The sequence below is a fragment of the Toxorhynchites rutilus genome, chromosome 2 (assembly GCF_029784135.1).
Source record: "Toxorhynchites rutilus septentrionalis strain SRP chromosome 2, ASM2978413v1, whole genome shotgun sequence".
In the NCBI taxonomy this organism is placed as follows: Eukaryota; Metazoa; Arthropoda; class Insecta; order Diptera; family Culicidae; genus Toxorhynchites; species Toxorhynchites rutilus.
Genome location: NC_073745.1, coordinates 227,203,418 through 227,226,707, shown reverse-complemented (window position 1 = coordinate 227,226,707; position 23,290 = coordinate 227,203,418). Strand labels below are relative to the sequence as shown.

Below are 23,290 nucleotides of genomic sequence, written 5' to 3'. Positions count from 1 at the left end.
CGTAGACCAAGAAGAATGTTGATACTGTCGTCATCGTCGGATGAGAATGATCATCAACAAGCTGAAATTTTTGCTAATGGAGCTATCTGCACAAAAAGCTGAATGCACTCCAAGAGGGATATGAATAAACAGCATTTTCAAAGCAATAATTGGAAGGGTGGAATGTGTCTTTATGTGAGAATACGTAACTATATGTGTGAGTATCATCACTCCATACAATCGTCTTACCCACAAACGCATGAAAACGAAAGTTACGAATCGTTCATTTCGAGGATGCGCATAGCATTTTGTAATTTTGGTACAGTGTGGTGCGATCAAGTGTTACTCCAATTTTTGATCGATCAGCTAGAAAAAAAAGGCTGAAGGTATCAATATGAAATGCCACAGGAGTTCAGGGGATACACTACGCTAAAAATTTACCTACTAAAATTCAAATTTACGGCAATATTTGCAAAATTACAGAAAATTTTCTAAAACACTATAAAAAACGTAATTTTGACACTTTTTTAAAATTGATGCCAAAAATTCAAATTATACAAAATTTATTAGAGTTTTCAAAACTGTCTCTCAGTTTGCGGTGTGATAATTATTTATTGAATTATTTATAATCAAAAATAAAAGGGTAACTTTTCATTCGAATAAAAATTCATTCAAATAAACATATCTAATATCTAAAAATATCTATATATCAAAAAAGGTCCTACATGAAAACAGAAAGGAATCGATTTTTTATTACTTCCTGATTTTTCTGCCCACTACATTTACATACACTCAGATAAAAATGTATTTATAACATATTCCAAAACAATTGTTGTGACCTCCGAGAAATAGTGGTCTTTCCAATTCCCGACGCGTATTAGATTCCCGGGGTGATTAAATCGCGCTCTCCCTTTATTTGTTGCGTGGACTTTGATATAAAGCAGCTCCAAAGCTTCTTTCTATTGGAGCTTAATTATTGCACGCGATCACACTAATTATAGTACAACATTTAAAACTTTATTACTCGTTACATTTACACAAACTCTTTATTAGACGATTAGCACTACATTTATACTACTAAAAACTATGTCTTATTCTACTATTCAAAATGATGGCCGGCCGTGCGTCAATTGTTAGTTGGACATTCAAATACTGAGAGACGGTATCATGGATGCCGCGCCTTTTTTTTATTGTAACAATGTTACGACAGTAGAGTAATTTCGTACTGCTCGAAATGATCGGCACCTATCGGAAAATAGTGCAGTCGTGTATTCGCTACAGTGGAGCTTTTCGACTACGACTACCGTGAAGCTTTTTAGACTACCTACTACATTACTGCTATGACTACTATAGTCTTTTTCGTATCATACATAGCCGGCCACCTAAATTTGACAGCTCAAATTTACAAAAACAAAAGGCATGACATGCACGGAGCAACAATTTCACCGAGGAATGCAATTTTTGATCAAAATTACTAACTAATCTTCTCCCTTTTTAGCTATTTGTGTTCCTAGAGTGTCGTTCGGTTCGTTGTCATAAGGAAGTGGAAAAAATCGCGAAATAGGACGCTTGTAGGTTCCACTGGCAGTTCTCAATGTCGCGACTCGTACCACTCCGTCTGCTCCGGGATGAATTTGTTCGATGCGTGCAAGTGGCCAAGAAACGGACGATTTTCCGTCTTCCTGGACTAGGACCGTTTGTCCGACTCGGATATCCATCGAAAGTGAGGATTTCTCCCGCTGGTGGTTCAATTCGGTCAGATATTCCCTCCTCCATCGGTCCCAGTGTTGTTGGATGAGTTTCTGCAGCTGCTGATAGTGATTGAGTCGGTTGGTTGGTACGTGGGTGTAGTCCGGATCCGGCAGGCTGATAAGCGGCGACCCGATGAGAAAGTGCCCGGGAGTGAGGACATCCAGCTCTGTTGGATCGCTTGATAGGGACGTCAGAGGTCGGCTGTTCATATTCGCTTCAATCTGGGCCAGCACAGTCGCATATTCTTGAAAGGAAAGCTGGGTGTTGCCGAGTGTTTTCACCAGAGATGTCTTCGCAGATTTTACAGCAGCCTCCCATAGGCCACCAAAGGACGGTGCTCTCGGCGGTATAAAGTGCCACTGGATCCGATGTTTGCTGCATTCGCTGACAATTGCTTCCCGGGTGCGTTTATTTTTGAAGAGACGGTACAGTTCGGCGAGTGTGTTGTTTGCCCCTTGGAAATTCGTACCGTTGTCCGAGTGAATCTCAGTTGGCATTCCGTGATGAGCGATGAAGCGACGTAGAGCTGCGATGAAGGCTTCCGTGGACAGATCACAGACCAGTTCGAGATGTACAGCCTTGGATGCAAAGCAAACAAACACGGCGATGTATGCCTTTCGTGGTGCTGCTCGTCGGTGCGCTGGTTTCGTGTACATGGGTCCACAGTAGTCCACTCCGACCACAGTGAAGGCTCTGCAAGGTGCTGTACGAGGCTGCGGTAGTTGACCAACGGGTTGCGTGACAGGGACAGGGTTTTGGCGGAAGCATTGCGGACACTTGCGACACACAAGATTGACGATGGCTTTACCGTTCACCGGCCAGAATTCTTGCCTCATCGTGGCTAAAGTCATGCGAGGACCAGAGTGCATGCAGAGTTCGTGATAGTGTTTGGTGATAAGGCGTGTGAGTGGGTGTATTTTAGGTAGGATCATAGGGTGCTTGGTCTGATAGTTCTCTGAAGAGTGTTCAAGTCTGCCACCGAGTCGGATGATACCTTTTTCGTCGAGGAATGGACCAAGTAACCTCAACGATGATTTGTTGGAAACGGATCGAGTTTTAACGAGCTCCTTAAACTCTCCAGTGAACATCTCCTGCTGTGCAATCTTCGTAAGCGTTTCTTTGGCGTGCTCTAGCTCCCCGACTGATGCGAGTTGGTGAGGATAGGGGTTAGGTTTGCGACGACAACGATTCAGAAAACGAAGAACTAAAGCGATGATCCGAACCAAACGCCAGAAGGATGAGTACCGGTAAAATAGGAAAGAATGCTCCTGTGGTTGATGTATCACAAGTACCGTTTTTCGCCGTTCTAGTAGATCTTCCGGTGGAGTACCAGTTATGTGTTTAGGCCAATATTCATCCGATTTCGCTAGCCAGGAAGGACCGTGTCGCCAGATGGTGTTTGATACGAATTCCTGGGGAAGCATTCCGCGAGAAACGTGGTCCGCCGGGTTTTCTGTTCCCTTCACGTGATTCCAGCTATGGCCGTGAGTTAGCTGTTGAATTTCAGACGTTCGGTTCCCAACAAACGTTTGCCAAGTATTGGGTGGTGCCTGTATCCAGTGGAGTGTGACCGTTGAGTCCGACCAGAACCAGCAAGGAATACCCTCCATCCGCAGCGCTGCTGAAACCTTGGCGTATAGTTTCGCCCCCAAAAGTGCAGCACAGAGCTCGAGCCGCGGCAGACTAAGCCGTTTGAGAGGGGCAACCCGTGATTTTGCCGCGACGAGCTCGGTTTTAATTTGACCTTCCTTGCCGGTTGAACGTGTGTAAAGGCAGGCACCATACCCAACTTCGGACGCATCGGTGAAGATGTGAAATTGTGTGGAGATCGAATCGGCCAGAAAGACGAACCGAGGAACCTTGTAGCCTTTCAGAAGGGTCAATTGGGCCGCGAATTCCTCCCATTTCCGGGCGATATCGTCAGATATAGGATCATCCCAGTCAAAAGTTGACAGCCAAAGTTGTTGCATCTTTATCTTGGCCCATGCCACAACCGGTGAGACCAATCCGAGTGGGTCGTAGAGTTTCGCAATTGCCGAGAAAATTTTGCGTTTTGTCCAAATGCCTTCGTTCGTAGATGGTTGTACTTCGATGCAAAGCTGGTCTGATCCGGTTTCCCACCCCACTCCTAGCGTTTTAATTTTCTGGTCCGCTTCGAAGTGCAGCATTGTTTCTCCTCCAAGCGCTCCGATGGGTAAGTTCTCCAGGACTTCTGGACAATTGGAGCTCCATTTACGCAGCTCGAGGCCCCCTTCGGCCAGTAGTGATTGGACTTCCTTCTGCAGTTTTATGGCTTCTTCTACTGTGTTTGCTCCAGAGAGAAAGTCATCCATGTAAAAATCTTCTTGCACGGTCCGTGCTGCAAGTTCGTACTTCTGAGCGGAATCCAAAGCCAGTTGCTTCAGCACACGTGTGGCGAGAAATGACGATGGGGACAAGCCGTACGTGACGGTTAGCAGCTCGTACACCTGAATTGGTTCTGATGGATCACATCGCCACAGGATTCGTTGAAGGGGAATGTCGTCGACGTGGATTAAGATTTGCCGGTACATTTTCGTGACATCAGCGACCAAAGCGATAAGATGTTTCCGGAAGCGGAGCATCAGATCCAAGAGTTCATCCTGAATCGTAGGGCCGGTGAGTAGAGCTTCGTTCAGCGAATGATTTGTGGACGTTTTCGCCGATCCATCGAAGACTACCCGTACCTTTGTGGTGGAACTAGATTCCTTAAATACCGGGTGGTGGGGAAGGTAGCAGACCGTTTTATCTTTATCCAAGCGAGAATCGTCTGCTTCACCGATGTATTTCATGTGGCCCAGCTTGATGTACTCCTTCATGAAATCCACGTACTGCGATCGTAGGTTTGGGTCTCGTTCCAATCGTTTCTCTGTCTGAAGAAATCGTCGCAGAGCCGTCTGCTTCGATTCGCCAACCATGCTGCTGAAGTTCATGCGTTTGGGATATCGCACGATATATCTGCCGGTGTCATCGCGTGTGAATGTGTTCACGAAGTGCGTCTCGCAGTCCTCCTCTTCCTGTGACCGTGGCGTTTTGATCGTCAACTCTTCAACCGTCCAGAATTTTTCGATTGCCTTGTCCAGAGATTCTACCTTGGCAACGTGACAGCTGACCCGTGTTGATTCATCCATGCGTTTTGCTTCGCCGGCTGCCACCCATCCGAACACCGTATTGACAAATACTGGAAGCGTATCGTCGACCTTGCGAATTTGCAACCGGCCACCATCGCGTACATGGAAATCGTAAAAGTACTGTGCACCCAATACCAAATCGATCGGACCAGAGATGTTGAATTCAGGATCGGCTAGAACCATATCGGGTGGAATTTTCCGTTGCGTTTGTGGAAGCGAGACAGATGGCTGGTCGTCGGTGACCTGCCCCAGAACCAGAAAGTCCAATGACGTCGAGAAATTCTGCACCCGAGAAGAAACTGTGGTGGAAACTTCGAAAGCCGTGCGGCTTCGTGATCGTCCTATTCCAGTTATTTCCACCTTCCTATCCCGCCGTGATAATTGAAGCAGCTTGCAGAGATTTTCCGACATCAGGTTGACTTGGGAACCAGAATCCAAAAGTGCCCTTGCGTGGTGGGCCCTTCCCCATACGTCCTTCACGTTTAGCAAAACCGTGAGTAGAAATGAGTGTGACCTTGGCTGCCCCATCGCCATGTTGGTTGAAACTGATGCTACCGAACTAGAAACCAATTGACCAGAGTTCGAAGCGCCGCCGGAAATTGATGGAGCAGAAGTGTTACCGTTGTCATTCACTGGAGTGGGGATAGGAGCAGAACTAGATCCAGAACCAGGGAAACCAGGATGCAGCAACGAATGGTGTTTTTTGGAGCACGTTTTGCATCGGAATTTAGATGGACAATCTCTCGCTAAATGATTCCGACCCAGGCAGTTGCTGCAGAGCCGCTTGGAGTTTGTAAGCTGCAGCCGTTTATCCACCGGAAGACTAGCGAAAGTTGGGCACCGAGTAATCCAATGCTTCTCACTGCAGGCGAAGCAGCTTGGGAGCGAGTTCTCAGTCGCCGAGTTAACTGAAACTTTAGTTGGACGGAATTTGCTACCACTGGATGACGACGAAGACGTGGAGAACATCTGCTGATCGACAGAGACAGCATCCAGCACCCGAGTTTGCCTTTTGAGGAATTCGACCAATGAAGCGTACGACGGTTCTCTATCCGGTGTGACATTTTCCTCCCAACGCTTCTGAATGACCTCGTCCAGCTTCGAGACCATTAGATGCACCAGCATCGCTCCCCATACATTCGTCTTCTCCCCTAGTTGATCCAGGATCTTCGTGTTACGTTCGAAACAGTCGATGAGTTCATGCAGGCCAGTCGCTGATTCCCTCCTGATTCTAGGATATTCGAACAAGGCGTTCAAATGACGTTTCTTGAGGAGGTATTTGTTGGAGAACCGATCAACCAGACTATCCCAAGCCACCCTGTAATTAGCCTCACTCATCGCATAAGAATCGATCATCTTCAAAGCATCGCCCTTCAGAGAAGCACGCAAATAATGGAACTTTTGTATGTCGGTTAGTTCCACCGAGGAGTCGATTAAAGCCACGTAAGTGTCGTGAAACGGAAGCCAATTTTGGAAATTGCCATCAAACTCTGGTAGGTTTATTTGAGGAAGTCGCACGGAAGCATGTACATGAGGGACGTTGTTTGTGTGTGTAGTCGCAGTATTTGGTGTCGCATGTTCTGTAGTTAATTTTCTCGCCAACCCTGCCCTTACCTCGAAATATTTATCCTCGAAATCGGCCCTCGACTGCTGGTAATCCAGTAAGCTTTCTTCGTTGTCCTCCATGCCTTCGATATCGCTCTGGAGATCCTCGAACTCCTGATATTTTTGATCGAGCTTCTCCAAACGAATCTTGACCGCTTGTTCATCGAATTCTTGTGTTGTTTTCAGGAAGTGGTCCATCCGTTCCACGAAGTTGATGACGCAGTCCCTGCTGCGTATCAAGGCCTTGTACTTCCTCGACGTTGACATGCTGCTGGCACCGGATAGAATTCACGAATAACAAGCAAGAACTGTGAAGCAAAGAAACCAGCAGAGTACCTCCCAGAAGAGAATATTGTTCGTTGGACAGGAACTCACCTGGTGAGCCTGTCAAATAGGCCTTGTATTAAATTAAAAAAGTTGTCTCTGCTTTTCCCTTCGTCGTCTGGTGTCCAAATTTGAATTTTGCACTCCCCAGTCAGCCCAGAAGCTCTCAAACACTCGATATCGTCTAACGTCCACCAAGCTGTATTAGAAGTGTCCTTACGAGTCCTCCATTAGTCCAATTAACGCGTAAGAACCGTTTCAGTATCCGGCCACCAAGAACTCCGTCGAAGTAGATTGAAATGAAGGACCAAGAAAACGACCAGGTAGAGATGAAAGCGGAATGTAAATAGTTGGACAGGTCCTCACCTTGAAGGCCTGTCTAATGAGCCTTGTATTATATTTCAATCTCTCCTTAATCCTGATTCCAAAATCCGTGATCGCAGCGCCCAGTGAATTCACATTGATCGTGATGGCGCCTCGTGATTGTGTAACGAGTGAAAATGGCGCCAATTCAATTGTCCAAAGACCCAATGGCGTCTCTGCGTCGGTACGTTTCCAAAGAACCACTATCCTGGTCACGGCACCAATGTTGTGACCTCCGAGAAATAGTGGTCTTTCCAATTCCCGACGCGTATTAGATTCCCGGGGTGATTAAATCGCGCTCTCCCTTTATTTGTTGCGTGGACTTTGATATAAAGCAGCTCCAAAGCTTCTTTCTATTGGAGCTTAATTATTGCACGCGATCACACTAATTATAGTACAACATTTAAAACTTTATTACTCGTTACATTTACACAAACTCTTTATTAGACGATTAGCACTACATTTATACTACTAAAAACTATGTCTTATTCTACTATTCAAAATGATGGCCGGCCGTGCGTCAATTGTTAGTTGGACATTCAAATACTGAGAGACGGTATCATGGATGCCGCGCCTTTTTTTTATTGTAACAATGTTACGACAGTAGAGTAATTTCGTACTGCTCGAAATGATCGGCACCTATCGGAAAATAGTGCAGTCGTGTATTCGCTACAGTGGAGCTTTTCGACTACGACTACAGTGAAGCTTTTTAGACTACCTACTACATTACTGCTATGACTACTATAGTCTTTTTCGTATCATACAACAATAAAGTTTAAGCTTCAATATGATATGCATCTCATCTTCATAGGTTGATTTTTCAAGAAGTTACAGCATTACAGCAAATCACTTTGCACCTTGCACTCTGTTTCTCTAACTTTTTTGTCGAGTGTATATCTAAAGAAAAATACAAATAAAAACACTATATTTTATGCAAATAGATGTATTTATCATGTACTTGCGATATTAGAATGAAATATATTTTATTTTCTGTAAAAAAAAATCTTATATTTTTATATATTGAATGGTCAAAATGACCGGTTTGGTAGAAATAGGTATATAACAACTGTCGGTAGTTCTAGTGTTAAAGCCGATCGCATTCCTGAATTCACACAAGTTCTTTTCCTGCAAAAAATAGAAACAACAATTAGCCTTGATTCTATATTTGTTCCACCACCACCAACAATGTATGTTGTTGACAACTTATATCTGACCGTTGCAAACGCAAAAAAAAATCAACAACGCTTACATGCGATTGATCCATGCAGAACCATTCTCCACCTAACGGTATGAAAAGTGACGCGGTACGTCCTATGTAATCAGAGTTGCCAATGTTCTAATTTAAACTGGATTGCTTCCCTTTTCATCAATGGGATATTAGTTTCTCATGGTCACTCAAAGGATTTTTAATTCTGAATAGCATTGATATTACGCCTAATCTAAACTCTCCTATTTGACGCAAACCACGGCAAAACGTCAAACCGAAGTTAAGGTTAGGCACCGTGCATATATTTATTGACTGACTTTTATCCTACATTCTTCATGAATGCGAATAAGATACAGTGACATCTCGTTTTTATCACTCTCGAATTTATCACTGAAAATCAACATTATAACATTATAGAAATTTTAGAATTTAATTCTGTCAAATACACTCGATACAAAAAATTTAGAGGAACAGAGTGCGAAGTTGGAAATTATAAGTGATTTTTTACATGCTCTAACTTAGTGAAACATCAACGCATATCGATGGGATGAACATCATTTTGAGAAGGTTATAGCTTCAAAAAGACGTACATCCCATCGATATGCGTTAATTTTTCACGAAGTTACAGCATGTTAAAAACCATTGAAAAATTCCGATTTCGCACTCTGTTCCTCTAATGTTTTGTCGAGTGTATAAGCCGGGAATTTGTGTTTTTGGAGAAAATACTTTATTTATCATATAAATTTCTATTATCACCTTCAAAATAGGCCCCCTCTGAAGCAATGCATTTTTTCCAACGAACAATCGAGTCACTTTTTATAGCTGTGTTTAAGAATTGCTTTCAGTTCACACAACGAATTCTTCAATACTGTCAAAAAGGATTTCACGAAGCGGTAATTTGAGTCTCGAACATACACTGATGGGCGCAAAAAAATCCACCCCTCTTTGAGATCTAAGTATACCGATATTATTTTTTTCCCAACTTTTCGGTATTTCAGTCAATACTACTTAAAAGTAGATAATGAATAGACCATTTCGCCATTTTAGTATATATGATTTTTCAGGAAAACAAAAAAAAAGACTTTGTTCCTAAATGGGTACTTTTAGGGTATGACATAGAAAAAAACTGACACGAACATAATTTTCGTAGCTGTTTAATGAACTATCCGTGCGTATTGCCGTGTTTTTAACACTGAGGAAGCTTCCGGAAAATGGGTGGAAAGCAAATCTTAACACAGGTCCGAAATTTCATTTTGCGTCTCAAGGCTCAACGAAACATTGCTGGGAAGTATGGGGTAGGCCGTGGTGCGGTCCAGCCCAGGTCCACCACGAACGACCATTCCACTATGGCTTTTCAGGCGGACAAAGGTCGGAGAAGTGACTGTCACCGATCTGTCACATTATATTTTCTATAGAAAATAGACACTATAACTAAGAAAAGTTCAAAATTTCAGGACTGTTGCAGGTACTACACTGTGTTTCATAACTATAGAACCACTCCATTTTTCTGAGTTTCCAGAGAAATGAAAGAAGTCGGTTGGATTGAAGTACGGACTCAATTATATACAGTCTCCAATTTCTTTTCACTGTATATAATCGAGTCAAAAAAAAAAAGTTTTTTATTTGGTTTTTATGTGTATAATATAAAAGAATATTAAAGGAGAATTGATTTTTGATTCATCCCCTTGAAGTCACAAAATACCTTTCTTATATAAAAAATCCGAATTCTTTCAGAAAGTGATAGACGATCATATTTGATAAAAAAAAATCTTCTACACACATGTTCGAATTTCAACAATAACAGAGTTATTGAACTTTGGACGATTCTGTTGATTCCATTTGGAAGATGAGTAAATTTGATACAGGATAAAGTTATGAAACTTTCAAATTAGTGAATTCAAGTAACATTTTAGAAGTGAAAAGCTTAAAAGTTAGTGATTTTTAAGGTATTTTTATCCAAAAAATACCTAATAAACTTGAATGTTTCTATCAACAAAATTGAATCTCTCTAACCGCTCTACAATTCGTTTTTTGACACCCAACTTCTATCTTTCTTAATTTCGCTGCGATATCATTTTAAACAATTCCTGGTGAATTTCAGCTAGATACCAAAAATCCAGATTTTTACCCCACTGTACTCATAACAGCCAATGAAATACGACTTTCATTTTATCGTTGAAATGAAATACGATGAAATAGATTTTCGCTTGAAGGTCATATATTTGTTTTGTCTCATTTGTTTATTTATTAGGCTCATTAATATTTTAGCTGTAACAGAGCCAGGTTTTAATCGTGTACATGTACATATGTTTATGGTTCTGTAAATTGTCAATTACACATAGTAGTAGCCATTTAGGCGTAACTGTATTCTTTCTGTTCTTCCATTGTTCAGTAGACCGGACAGCGGAGACAGTTGATATTGATCATTGTTGGGTTATAAATAGAACAGCAGCCCGATGTTTCTTGCAGAGCAGAGCAGTTGTATGGATGAATCGATATTCGTTCCACCGTGGATCGATCTCCATCGCTGATGATGGTTGCGTGGACGTAGTTATTCTATAACAACACAAAGATGGTCAATTGAGGGCCCTGAGTTTGAACTCACGATCGATCGCTTAGTAAGCGAACTCGTAACCAGGTGGCTATGAAGACCCTCTAAAAGGCATATTTGAAACATAAAAAAAAATTGAACAATATATAATCGAGTCAAAAATTGTATATAATCGAATCATATATAATCGAGTCCGACCTGTATATAGTGTAGAATATAATTCTATCTTCATTCATAAGACTGGCCATTTCAACTTTATTGTCGTGTCCAGGCGCAAAACATTTGAAAAACTAAAATTCCAGTATTTCATAACTATAGAACCAAGTGGAAAAACTCTCATTCCTTTACAAAATTAATTTCACATGAATTACGATAAGTTTATAGTTTGTTGGTCATCTTGAGTTCTCAATCAGTTCAAAAAACCAATTCGGGGTGGTTTCGACCAAGTCACATCCGTCCAACATCCAGAATATATATTTAATTAGTTGCGAGTACAGGCAAACCTTTTTTTGTGCGAGAGATACGGACCGCATGAAAAGTCGCATAAAAAAAATCGTGCAAAACTTCACCAGTAGCTTTAAAAAGGCGTGTTCGGTGCACATTTTGAAAAAAAACTTTTTTTGTGCGGTAGATAGGGAACGCATAAAAAAGTTTCCCCCAAGAAAATAACTCAAATCCACGCCGTTCACCATTCAATTTCCTTTTGTTTCCCTGCTTCGCGATGGGACAGTTTGCCTCTTCGGTTGCGCGTGGCTGTTTTGAGCTTTTAGTTGCATGCCGAAACGTGATGCTGTTAGATATCATGTCATGCAAAAACTTAGAACATTTGATGGGAGGAGGGGTGAGGTTTCAGAAGTAAATAATTGAGACGCAAATATGCTTTTATCGCACCGAAATGCATATAAACCATCGAAAAAAAACTAAATGGACGATAACTTCATCAAATATGCTTCTTTTCATATACCGCACAAAAAAATCGCACAAGAACAGAAAACCGCACAAAAAAATCGCACAAAAAAAAATCGCACAAAAAAACCGCACAAAAACAGGTTTTACTGTACATATAAATACGCAAAAAAAGGTTGACACCCCTTTTTGCAACGTTCCATTCCTGTCGACCGATTTCTGGAAGTCTTCTTTTTCTCCTTTTTTTGTACCGAAAGGACACACTTATCAGTAGGCAAATTTGTTCATAGTGTTTCATTCCGGCGAATGACATTCGACCATCAAAAAAGTACACAAGAGTTTAAACGTGGGTGAAGAGATACGGGAAGGAGGGACACCATCGTTCTGAGCTGAAACATCATACGAGCTTATACATATGTATATCGTGCGTTGCTGCCATTCCGGAACGTGTGTGCACGAGTGTGAAGCGAACAACAAACTTCCGAAATATGTATACGATGATAATTTGTAGATGAAACAGTTTGTGTCATAAAATTTGCTATATTCCAGCAAGCCCCAGACTTATTCGGGTTAAACTTATCTCGTTCCTGGGGCTGCCTCTTCCAGTCTGTTTGGTCGTGTTGGAATGAGGAACCATGTCACATGTATTCATCACTGTCTCCGTCGGTTTCTGCGTAGCTTCGAGCCGAGAAGAAGGGTGTTTGTTTTTCCGAATAATGTCTAAATTAGAATTAACTTATAAGCTCGTTACTCATTTATAGCGGACAGGAGGAGGATCTCGATGTGCGAGCGAGTCGAGTTGATCACGAAGAATCGCGAATTAAACATATATGTGTGTGGGTGCTTTGTTAAATGTGGAATACTTGGCACTAAAATAAGAGCTAACTGGATTTAAAACTTTCCATCGTGCTAGGCTTACGAACGAACGTCGACGGATGGGTTTCGTAATTTAATCAGCGATACCGAGAACTCTGACATTGAGCAGTCCCGGTTCGCCGGCTTGTGAGAATGTATGTATGCATGTGACATCTGACATGGGAGATGTTTCTGAATGAAATACCACCCGCTTCAGCCTTTATATACAAAGTTTCTCTGCCACACACGGGCGATTGGCTGCTGTCACATGTTCGCATGAAAGCAGATTCAATTTTTAATATCTGTACCATCGGACTGTATATGACGGGTCTAAGACCTTTATATTTTGCTTGCTTCTGAGGGTCATTCGTTTTGATTTGATGTATTACAATAAATTCAACCCAATAAATTCATGAAAATTATTCCGTTATTTTCAACGTTACTAATAATCGATATCAAAGAGAAGAGGAACGATGTAACCCTTTACACATTGACCCCCGTACAGTGTGTTGGTCCCAATATCAGTGTTGGTTCCAGCGCCCAAAGATATTTATTGTATGAAAAAAAAACTCAGAAATTCGACTAAAATGAAATCTCAATTTTGTAACACATTCGAAAACAAAGCCATATATTTGTTATTTTAATAACCAACTTACTATTTACTTTAATTTAATATCACAAAGTTTTATATACCCTTCAATATTTTTACTCAATATATTTGATACAGGTCGAGCTCGATTATATACAGACTCGATTATATGTGATTCGATTATATGCAATTTTGGAATCGATTATATACAGTTTGGAAAAAAATATTTTTTTTTTTTTTAATATTTCAAATATGATTTATTTCAAGAAAAAATGTAGCCTTTCATCGAAAAGGTGTAATTACTTGTTCAGTGGGGTAAAAATCGTGATTTCTGTAAATTTTGCTTGAATTTTTACCAAGAATTGTTTGTATTGATATTGCAGCCAAATTAAGAAAAATAGAAGATGGGTGTTAGAGAACAAATTATAGGGAAATTTTCTCTTAACTCTGAATAAACGTCGAAAAATTCGGGAAAATAAATTGCCATATGTTCTACAATTACATCATGTTAAGCGTTGTTAGTCCATCTGATGTTTGCGCTAATGAATTTATAATATTCTGTTTATCGAACATGTATTCCATGCAACGAAGAAACATCTCATTTGCAATTGATTGAAGAATCTTGAATGAGAATTGTGTCTGAAAAAAAAAATTATATTATAATGAAAAACTTTTTTTGTAAATTTTGAATTTGTAAAGAGCCAAATTTGTTAATGGAGATTTCTGCGATTCGATCTACGAACCGTCAGAAGAAAACGAGATTATTTGAAAGTATTTATATAAAAACGCAATTTTAGGTGGGACGAAGTTCGCCTGGTCAGCTAATCTATATAAATAAAAATTGATCGCTAAACGTGCTAAGCTCAAAACCAGAAAAAGGAATCGTCCGATTTGAGCGGCCGAAAAATTTCGGAAAAGCCTGAAGGAAAATGGTAAAATTCGGAAAATTTAATTCCCATATGTTCTAATATTACTTTAAATTTAGTTAAATTGATCTTTGTTCGAATGTTGAAATGGAGGTGAAATGACGAACTCCTATATCTTCTATCTATATCAGGGTGATTGTCCAGTAATTTTTCAGAAAAATTCCGGATGTAGAGTAATAATCAAATCGTAACATGAGCAAATTTATAACACATGCGAATTGGGGCTCTTTTGATATTAACAAGTTCTTCCGCATAGTAACTCGATGCTGATCATTCCTTAATATTTTCTTTCCTTGGTCGTATTGTTTTCACATATTCACGTTGGAGAGCCTTAACCCTTCTCTTCGTTGGCCGAGACATTTTGATTGAATGTAATACTTTTCCGTTTATTGTTTTTGAAAGCATAGGCATCCGTGGCAGTGTTCCGAGCTCTGCAATACAATTTTCTTACCCAATGTTAAAGTTGCTAAAACTTAAATTATATACCCATTAAACGTAAAAATAATGCTTGTATTGATATCAACACAATTTTATTCTATTGATTTTCATGACATGAAACGCTATGACTCAGGAATAGCATTTTATTGAGTGGTTTTGATAGCTGTTACGATGATGTTGTTTGGCATCGGTGTCGAAAAAATAACGATGCTTCCACCAATACAAACAAAACCATTGCAGAAGATTGAAAAACGAAAATCTAACTTTCAGAGCACTTGCTCGAGTTTTCCGACGTTTTTCACTATACAGTGCGACAGCAGATGAAAATGTAATATCTTGTGAGTAATCGATTAGAGTTTGGTTGATATTACTTCATGGAAAGTGTGCGAAAACGATCATTTTCTTCACACTGTTTCGCAAAATTATTGATTTTCGGGCGAGGGGTGAGGGAGGGAGATGAAAGAAATGAGCGCCATTGTGGCAGCCATTTGTGGCTAGCTTCCACCTTCACCTTAACGAAACTATTTTTTCATCTCGTAGCCGTTTCACTAACTTTGAGTAAGTTGACACAAAAACTTGTTACTTCCGGGTTTTCTTGTTTTCTAGATGAAGAGAATGAGAATTTCGAATTCGTGGAATTACCTATCCCTCCAAATTTTTCTCACGCAAGATTTCTTAAAATCATTCGCTGTTAATGGAAAAGCCCTCTGAACGTTGGGGTTTCCATACGAGAGGCAGAAGACCATTTCTTCCACGGTAAAAAGTTACATCAACTTATCCTTTCCAAAAATGGTCTAGTCGTTCATTTTCCGGATCATAGTGAACAAATTTCTTGACCACTATTAAATCGTGTAACTAGCCTACCCATGTTTGCATAGGAGACGTAATCACCAACACCATTAGTGTTGCGAAAACAAATTTTTGTTGTTTTTTGCTTACAAGCGTAGCCATGCAAATTTCCAATGAAATAATATGTCCAGTTGAAGGATATTATCGGCAAAAAAAAAGGGCCTAGGAAATTTTGCGTATTAAAACATATGTGTTTCTATTTTGAAAACGCTTACGTCTATTTATGCGGATAATCAATCGTTTCAATGAACATTTGTTCGCATAGCTAGACGTAATCACCAGATTGATCTGTCTGTTGCGTTAGTATTTACATTTTCGATAATAACCAAAACGTCTCAGTCGGTAGTTTCATCGAGTGTATTACACTAACGGTATGAGTAAATACTGAGTATGTGGAATAATTCGATGTCGAATCCGAGGAGTTATAATACTAGAAACCAATATTATTTTAATTTTACTACTGATCTGATTGCTTCATTATCTACTTGAAGATTCAATTGCATAAATTTAGGTAATTATAACATTAAAAAACACAATGGCTTCTCTTTGTTAATCGCAGTGCAGTGTACAGAAAATAGTAATTATGTGAGTAGTGTTTCAATGGTTTCTTATATTCATCTATTAGGAAACACTAAGTAATAAAAAACTATCGTGACAGAAATGTTTGGACTCTACAAATGTAGATTTAGCTTATAGCATATAATACTGACAATTGTTGATTTTCGAACGATGTATGGAAGCTTTATGGAACATCGTGGAACATCGACATTTTCGAACAAAAAATGTTTGTTTGCATGTTGAGCAAACGTATTACATTGCGTAGAATGCAAAACGGCGAAAAGGTCGATTTTGTTCATTTTGTCGCTTACGTCTCCTATACATACATGGGCAGTAGCGTTTGTACAGCGTTTATACAGAACCATATACTCCATATTTTGGGTGGTATATCATATGCCTAACTGGCATATACATGCAAAAGTGGAGGCGATATACATACATGACAATGCACTATGGTCCAGGAGGTGCATTTAAGTGGAAATTAGCATCTAGAGCTCGACAGTGATTCTCTAGACAAAAACTGTCTTCGACAAAGTTGTTACATATAATAGAGCGCTCATTTTTATGTTATCAAAAATAGGGTGACCAAAATTTTCGATGAAATGAAAAATCTAACTTTCTTATCTTTATAGATAGAGGTAAACATAGTTCGACGATATTGTAGCTCTGGTTATTTTAAGTATCTTTGTGGAACAATATTTCTTTCTTTCTCTTCAAATAACCGATATAGCGCTTTTTCTCTAGGTTGAGTTAGGGTTACCATGAAAAAAAGGTTTTTTTTGCTCTAACTTTTATATGTAAAATTCTACATCAAAACTGTCTTTGAATGATCTTTAGAGCTTTCCAATCCACGTATTTTACGGTGCATAACTTGTATGTATCTTAATGCTACTCAAAGTTATTGATGTTTTTTCCCCGAAAACACGACCTTTTCATTTGCTAGTCGTTCTTTTTGGGGCAAACATAATAAATAATTATTGATAGCATTTTAAAGAGCACATTTGACTCTACATAAGGTGAAACTTTCAAAAGAGTATTATTTTTTGTATTTGAGTAAATTAAATTTGAAATTATGGGTTTTTGCATATAAATGAACAAGTTGAAATTTTTAAATGCATATAGTAAGCGTAGACTTTACAGCAGCATCACTTCAGTTCAGTCTTATAGCCACTCAACATGGAGGTTCAAAGAAGACACATTGTTGATTTCCTTTTTCGGTGGACGAAATATAGAAGACGTTATACAATTATTACGAGAAAAATTTCTGACTATTTTCTTTTTCTACAACAAAATATATTTATTGTATAAAAAGAGAAGCGGGGACCGACAAATTATCAAATGCTTCCTGAATAGAAACCGTATGAAGAACAACTCGGGGCTCGACGTGTTATTTTTTAGTAATATATTGACATATTTTACTGGCGATGAGTTGATTGATGACATTATTTTACCAAACTTTTGTTGTTCCTATTGTTTTATGCAAATTTATTTTTATAATCTTCCGTATGTACATATTAATCTGTTTTAGTTGTTATAATGGAAATTAAATTCATAGTAATAAATAAAAATCATACAAATAAAAAACTACAAAATCAAATGCTTAGCATTTTCCGGAATCAGAAGATCGGAATATTCTGGTGTTTGCCTATTACTAAGAGATAATACTGGATCCGAAGCTGTTGCGAAGCCCAGTTCTTCAGCAGAATTTTTTTCTGTAATCTCCCGAACACGGTTACGCTTCATCCTTTGGCTCAGCATTTGGCTTTTCAGGCACTTTCTGGCACTCAAAACACATATATCTTGGTATTTTTCTCGTAATAATTGTATAACGTCTTCTATATTTCGTCCACCGAAAACAAAAACAAATATGTGTCTTCTTTGAACCTCCATGTTGAGTGGCTATGAGACTGAACTGAAGTGATGCTGCTTTAAAGTTTACGCTTACTATATGCATTTAAAAATGCTAATTTCCACTTAAATGCACCTCCTGGACCATAGTGCAATGGCTTGGATATTTTTTTATGGGTTTTTTCAAAATTGATGCTGAAAATTCAAATGAGGGGCTTAGAAGGAAAGGAGTGTAAGTGATTTGATGCCATTTAAGAAGAAAAAGAAGAAGTGTAAGTAATTTGTTCGATTTCTCTTCATCAACTTTTTCTTTAGTTAATAACTCAACTGCAAAAACGTTTCAATTTGAGTTTGCTATAGAATCCGATAGATGAGGTTCTGACCTGTCTTTCACATTATCAAATACAGCTGGGAATGAGTTTGCAGTTTTCATTTTGAGCCCCTCAAATAATGTTTTTTCGTCAATGCAAATAAGCATTGATTATCTACAGAATTCGGTTATAAACAGCAGGGTGCCAATGAAAATGGCCATCTCGAATTTCGAAAAGTTACCCCATGAAAAATGTTTACCACCTCGAAAAAACACCCTATGCAAAATATCAGCTCAATCGTACTTACGGGAGAGTGGTGAAAAGCGGTCATAGTTTGAGTTTGTTGAAAATCAAAAAATCACCCAAGGAAATCGGGGTTTTCGAAAATATAATTTCGATTTTTCATTTGGAACTTACTACGAAATGTTTATTTGCACGATAATATACCCTATGCAAAATATTAGCTCATTCGGACTTCATTTACTGATGTCAAACGTTAAAATTTGATTTTTTTTAAAAAACGAAAAATCACCGAGAATCGAGAAAAAAAAGTATGTTGGTATTTGGTCGTTTTTCCGCCTGAAAATCAATTTTAAGACATTTGGCATCAATTTTTTTTAAGCCCCGATTTCCGGTGATTTTTTGGTTTTCAAAAAACTCAAATTTTAACGTCTGCAACACTAATAAATGAAGTTCGAATGAGCTAATATTTTGCATAGGGTATATTGTCGTGCAAATCAATAATTCGTAGCAATTTCCGAATGAAAAATCGAGATAACTATTTTTATTGGCACCTAAAACCATACTTTTCGTTTCGTATTCCGAAAAAAAACTAAGTCACAGAATTCGATTTTTGACAAAAAAAAATTTCGAGATAACACGTTTTATGCAATTTTAAGATATTTGGCATATTTTTTTTTTTTTCGAAAACCCTGATTTCCCCTTGGATGATTTTTCGATTATCAAAAACTTAAATTTGATCGCCTTGCGCCACTCTCCCATAAGTCCGATTGAACTGAATTACGGCATAGGATGTTTTTACAAGGTGGTGAACATTTTGTATAGGGTAACATTTTGAAATTTTAGGGTCAATTTTTTCCCATACATTCATTGGCACCCTAATATACAGTGAGAGTAAAGCAGAGACTGTATATAATCGAGTCCGCCCTGTATAACCTCACGAATCGCCATTTGTATACAAAATAAAATAGAGGAACAGAGTGCGTAGTTTAAATTTTTGGGAGATTTTTGAAATGCTGTAACTTGGTAAAAATCAATGCATGAAGATGGGATATACACAATCTTGGAAAATGTTGCGAACCTTGCATTTCGAGGGTACGCATCGCATTTTGTGGTTCTGGTACAGATTGTGATGAAGTGTTCATCCAATTTACTCCAAACTTTGATCGATCGGCTGAAAAAAACTACTTGAAGTATCAATATGAAGCGTTCACAGGAGTTTGCTAACATTAGAACTTACTGCAATATTTGCACAATTACAAAAATAAATCAAAAGCACAAGAAAAAAGGTTTTTGGCACCTTTTTAAAATCAATGCAAAAAATCAACAAATGTTTTTCCGTCAATGCAACAAATTAGAACTGTACAGAATTTATTGGAGTTTTCAAAACTAAAACATTTTGATTTGCAGAGCGATTATTATTTATTAAATCATTCATCATAAAATTATTGTGTTGTCAGAAAAATTGTGTTAGTCTACAAAAAGATAAAAAAAAGCAGAAAGAGATCGACTTTTATTTCTTCTAGATATTTTTATCCACTGCATCTACACACACGCAGATAAAAATTTGTTAGTGAAATATTCCAAAACTTAAAAGTTGAAGCTTCAAAATGATGTCCATCCCATCTTCATGCATTGATTTCTCACGAAGTTACAGAATTCCAAACACACCTAAAATTTCAATCGATTTTTTCATCGAGTGTATATGAGAATATTTATGTTTTTAGAAATAGAAATTATTTAATAGTGGAAAGAGATATAACAATTTAAAATGAGTGATGGAAAATGGCTCCAATGGGGCTCGAGAACTCCGGTTGTTTGGACGTTACGCAGCATCTATCGCGTACGGTTATATGGAATATAATTCTAGAGCAGTTGAAACTCGTACATATAATATGAAAAAGATACAATCGGATGTGTCATTACTGGTTGTCTATTTTTTTATCCCACTTATTTATTTATTAGGCTCATTAGCATTTTTTAGCTGTAACAGAGCCGGGTTTTAATCGTGTACATGTACATATGTTTATGGTTCTGTAAATTGTCAATTACACATAGTAGTAGCCATTTAGGCGTTAGGTTTTCTGTTTCATTACATTATGGTAAATTACACAGTAGTAGCCATTTAGGCGTAACGGTATTCTTTCTGTTCTGCCATTGTTCAGTAGACCGGACAGCGGAGACAGTTCATATTGATCATTGTTGGGTTATTTATAGAACAGCAGCCCGATGTTTCTTGCAGAGCAGAGCAGTTGAATGGATGAATCGATCTTTGTTCCACCGTGGATCGATCTCCATCGCTGATGATGGTTGCGTGGACGTAGTTATTCTATAACAACACAAAGATGGTCAATTGAGGGCCCTGAGTTTGAACTCTCGATCAATCGCTTGGTAAGCAAAGTGGTTGCCGATTGTATTCTAATGGAAAAGTCATGAAATTGATATAGAAATGGGTAAGTAAGGTTCAGTACTTCGTGTTTTAGGTAATCAAATAACATGAAGTAAAGATTTTCATTCATTCAAATTATAACAGTTTAAAGCGTCTTCCGGGCCTGCTGATCTTGCATAGATTAATTTGCCCACCTAAATCACCATATTACAACCAAACGTCGACACTGTACATTAGGGTGCCAATGAATGTATGGGAATAAATCGACTCTAAAATTTCGAAAAGTTGCCCTATACAAAATGTTCACCACCTCGAAAAAACACCTTATGCCAAATTTCAGCTAAATCTTAAGGGAGAGTGACGCAAAGCGGTCAAAGTTTGAGTTTTTTGAAAATCGAAAAATCATCCAAGGGGGGGAGCAAAGGAAATCAGGGTTTTCGAAAAAAATGGTGATGCCAAATGTCTTAAAATTACATGAAACGTCATCTAGTGTCATCTCGAGATTATTTTTTTTTTTTGTCAAAAATCGGCATTCTGGGACTTTTTTTCGTTTTTTTTTCTTAACCGCTTTGCGCCACTCTGCCTTATGTCCGATTGAGTTGAAATTCGGCATAAGGTGTTTTTTCGAGGTGGTGAACATTTAGTATAGGGTACTGGGGTCGTATTTTTCCCATACATTCATTGGCACCCTACTGTACACACATCATCGCAGATCTTGGTATGTTCAATTCGTAATACGACATAATATGTTCTCAATTACAATTTAAAATGATTTACTGTTGAATTTTCCAGAGCATTGTAGAGGATTGTAATTGGATATAGAAAAGATTCAAGAAAAAAAAAGGAAATACTAGATAAAGGTATTTGATATATAAGTTTCAATTATACGTCTATGAAAGTTATAAAATTCTACTTACATAAATATAATGCAAAAATTTAAGTGATTATTACATTTGAGAGCCCCTCGTTCGCATTCGGAAGTGAACGAATATCGATGAGCAGCATAAATCTGAACGAAACGTTCGGGATTCTCTAGGCTACTTTCACAGCGAAGTGACGTGCATCGAGAAGATGCTCGGTGAACAAGTGGGCGGATACGACAAGCAAGTAATTCAATTTTTCGTAGTACTGGATCAGCCTGAGATGCGTATACGATTTCGTTTAGATCGATTTCACAATAGTCTATATCAGGGGTGGCCAAACTTTTGGGTATTACGGGCAACTAATTGTTCAAATGTTAGACTACTGGACTACCAACGTTGACTGTATCAATAAGTCATTAGAAAATAAATGTAGACCCAGACTTCACAATAGAACAAAATTTTAACCATCCTATACTCGCGCGCAAGTTCAAACTTGTATACCCGCACACGGCGCCAAAGGCTGTATCTTTATCTATTGTATATTTTTAGGTGTTATTGGTATTTATTTGAAGAATTAATTGAATAATTGAAAAAGCTCCAAAAGATTTTTTTTCTTCAACTTCATTCAGTTTCAATAGTCATTTAATTCAGCCTCTCAAAATTATTGATTCTTGATCTGTGAGACCGTATGCTCGAGTACCGTTCTGAATCATATTTCGGACAACATCATATTTCGGACACTTTGTTCTAATATCTTGAAATGCTTCATGCACTGATGATATAAATATAAATTTAATATCACAATTGCTTCTTTAGAGTGATCCCTTGGTTTCACTATCACTTCATTTGAGAATAACATTTGAATTATCACATAGTAGGAAAAAAAATCAACAGCACCACTCATTATCGTTTGTTTTTGACGTTTGTTTTGCGTGAGCACGTAGAATTTACCCGTTCATAAATATTTAAATTTCTCCCGTGTTTCATCAGTTATCATCATCGTAAACAGTTTACTGTGATCGCTTGGTAAGTGTTTCGCAGTTGACTATAAAATATAATCAAGTGTAATGTAATTTTCGTCCATAAAATTACAAAATAAAGTGTCTGAAATTTGAATTCAATCTGTCTTATTCTTATTCATTTGAAAAATGTTTTATTTGATGATTTTATTATGTTTTCAATAAAATAGGTACCAAAGTAGAATACTTGAAAGCATATTGAACTAATTTATTGAAAATATCTACCAAATAATACCTGTGCATAAAGTTTAGATCTGTTTTCTGCATCATATGCCTTAAGCGTCCGAAATATTATTCGGAACGGTATATAAGAGTTAATCAAAGGAAAATCATAGATAATAGCAATAAATATTCAATAATGAATTATTCTATAAAGTACAAATAATTATCGGTTACAAAATAATTGATAAATAACACTTAATTTTCTGTAAAGTCTCAACGATCAATATCGTTGATTTTTTGAGGAAATTGTCAACACATTTTCAGAGAACAGAACTGTGAACACAGCTGCAATTTCGTTTTTAAAGAAACTGTCCCAAAAGGTGTTATGGCCTTCGTGTGTAAGGTTT

At 38.2% G+C, this 23,290-nt stretch overlaps 2 protein-coding genes across 11 annotated transcripts in view; both read right to left on the bottom strand.

Moving 5' to 3' along the window:
- The window catches only part of LOC129768064 (CUGBP Elav-like family member 4), a 1,369,849-nt gene that overhangs the window by 1,303,392 nt on the left and 43,167 nt on the right, over positions 1-23,290 (bottom strand). The gene's annotated exons all lie outside the window — the stretch shown is intronic.
- On the bottom strand, positions 1,458-6,752 carry LOC129766713 (uncharacterized). Its single transcript, XM_055767313.1, has one exon. The coding sequence runs from the start codon at positions 6,750-6,752 to the stop codon at positions 1,458-1,460; it is 5,295 nt and encodes a 1,764-aa protein (XP_055623288.1).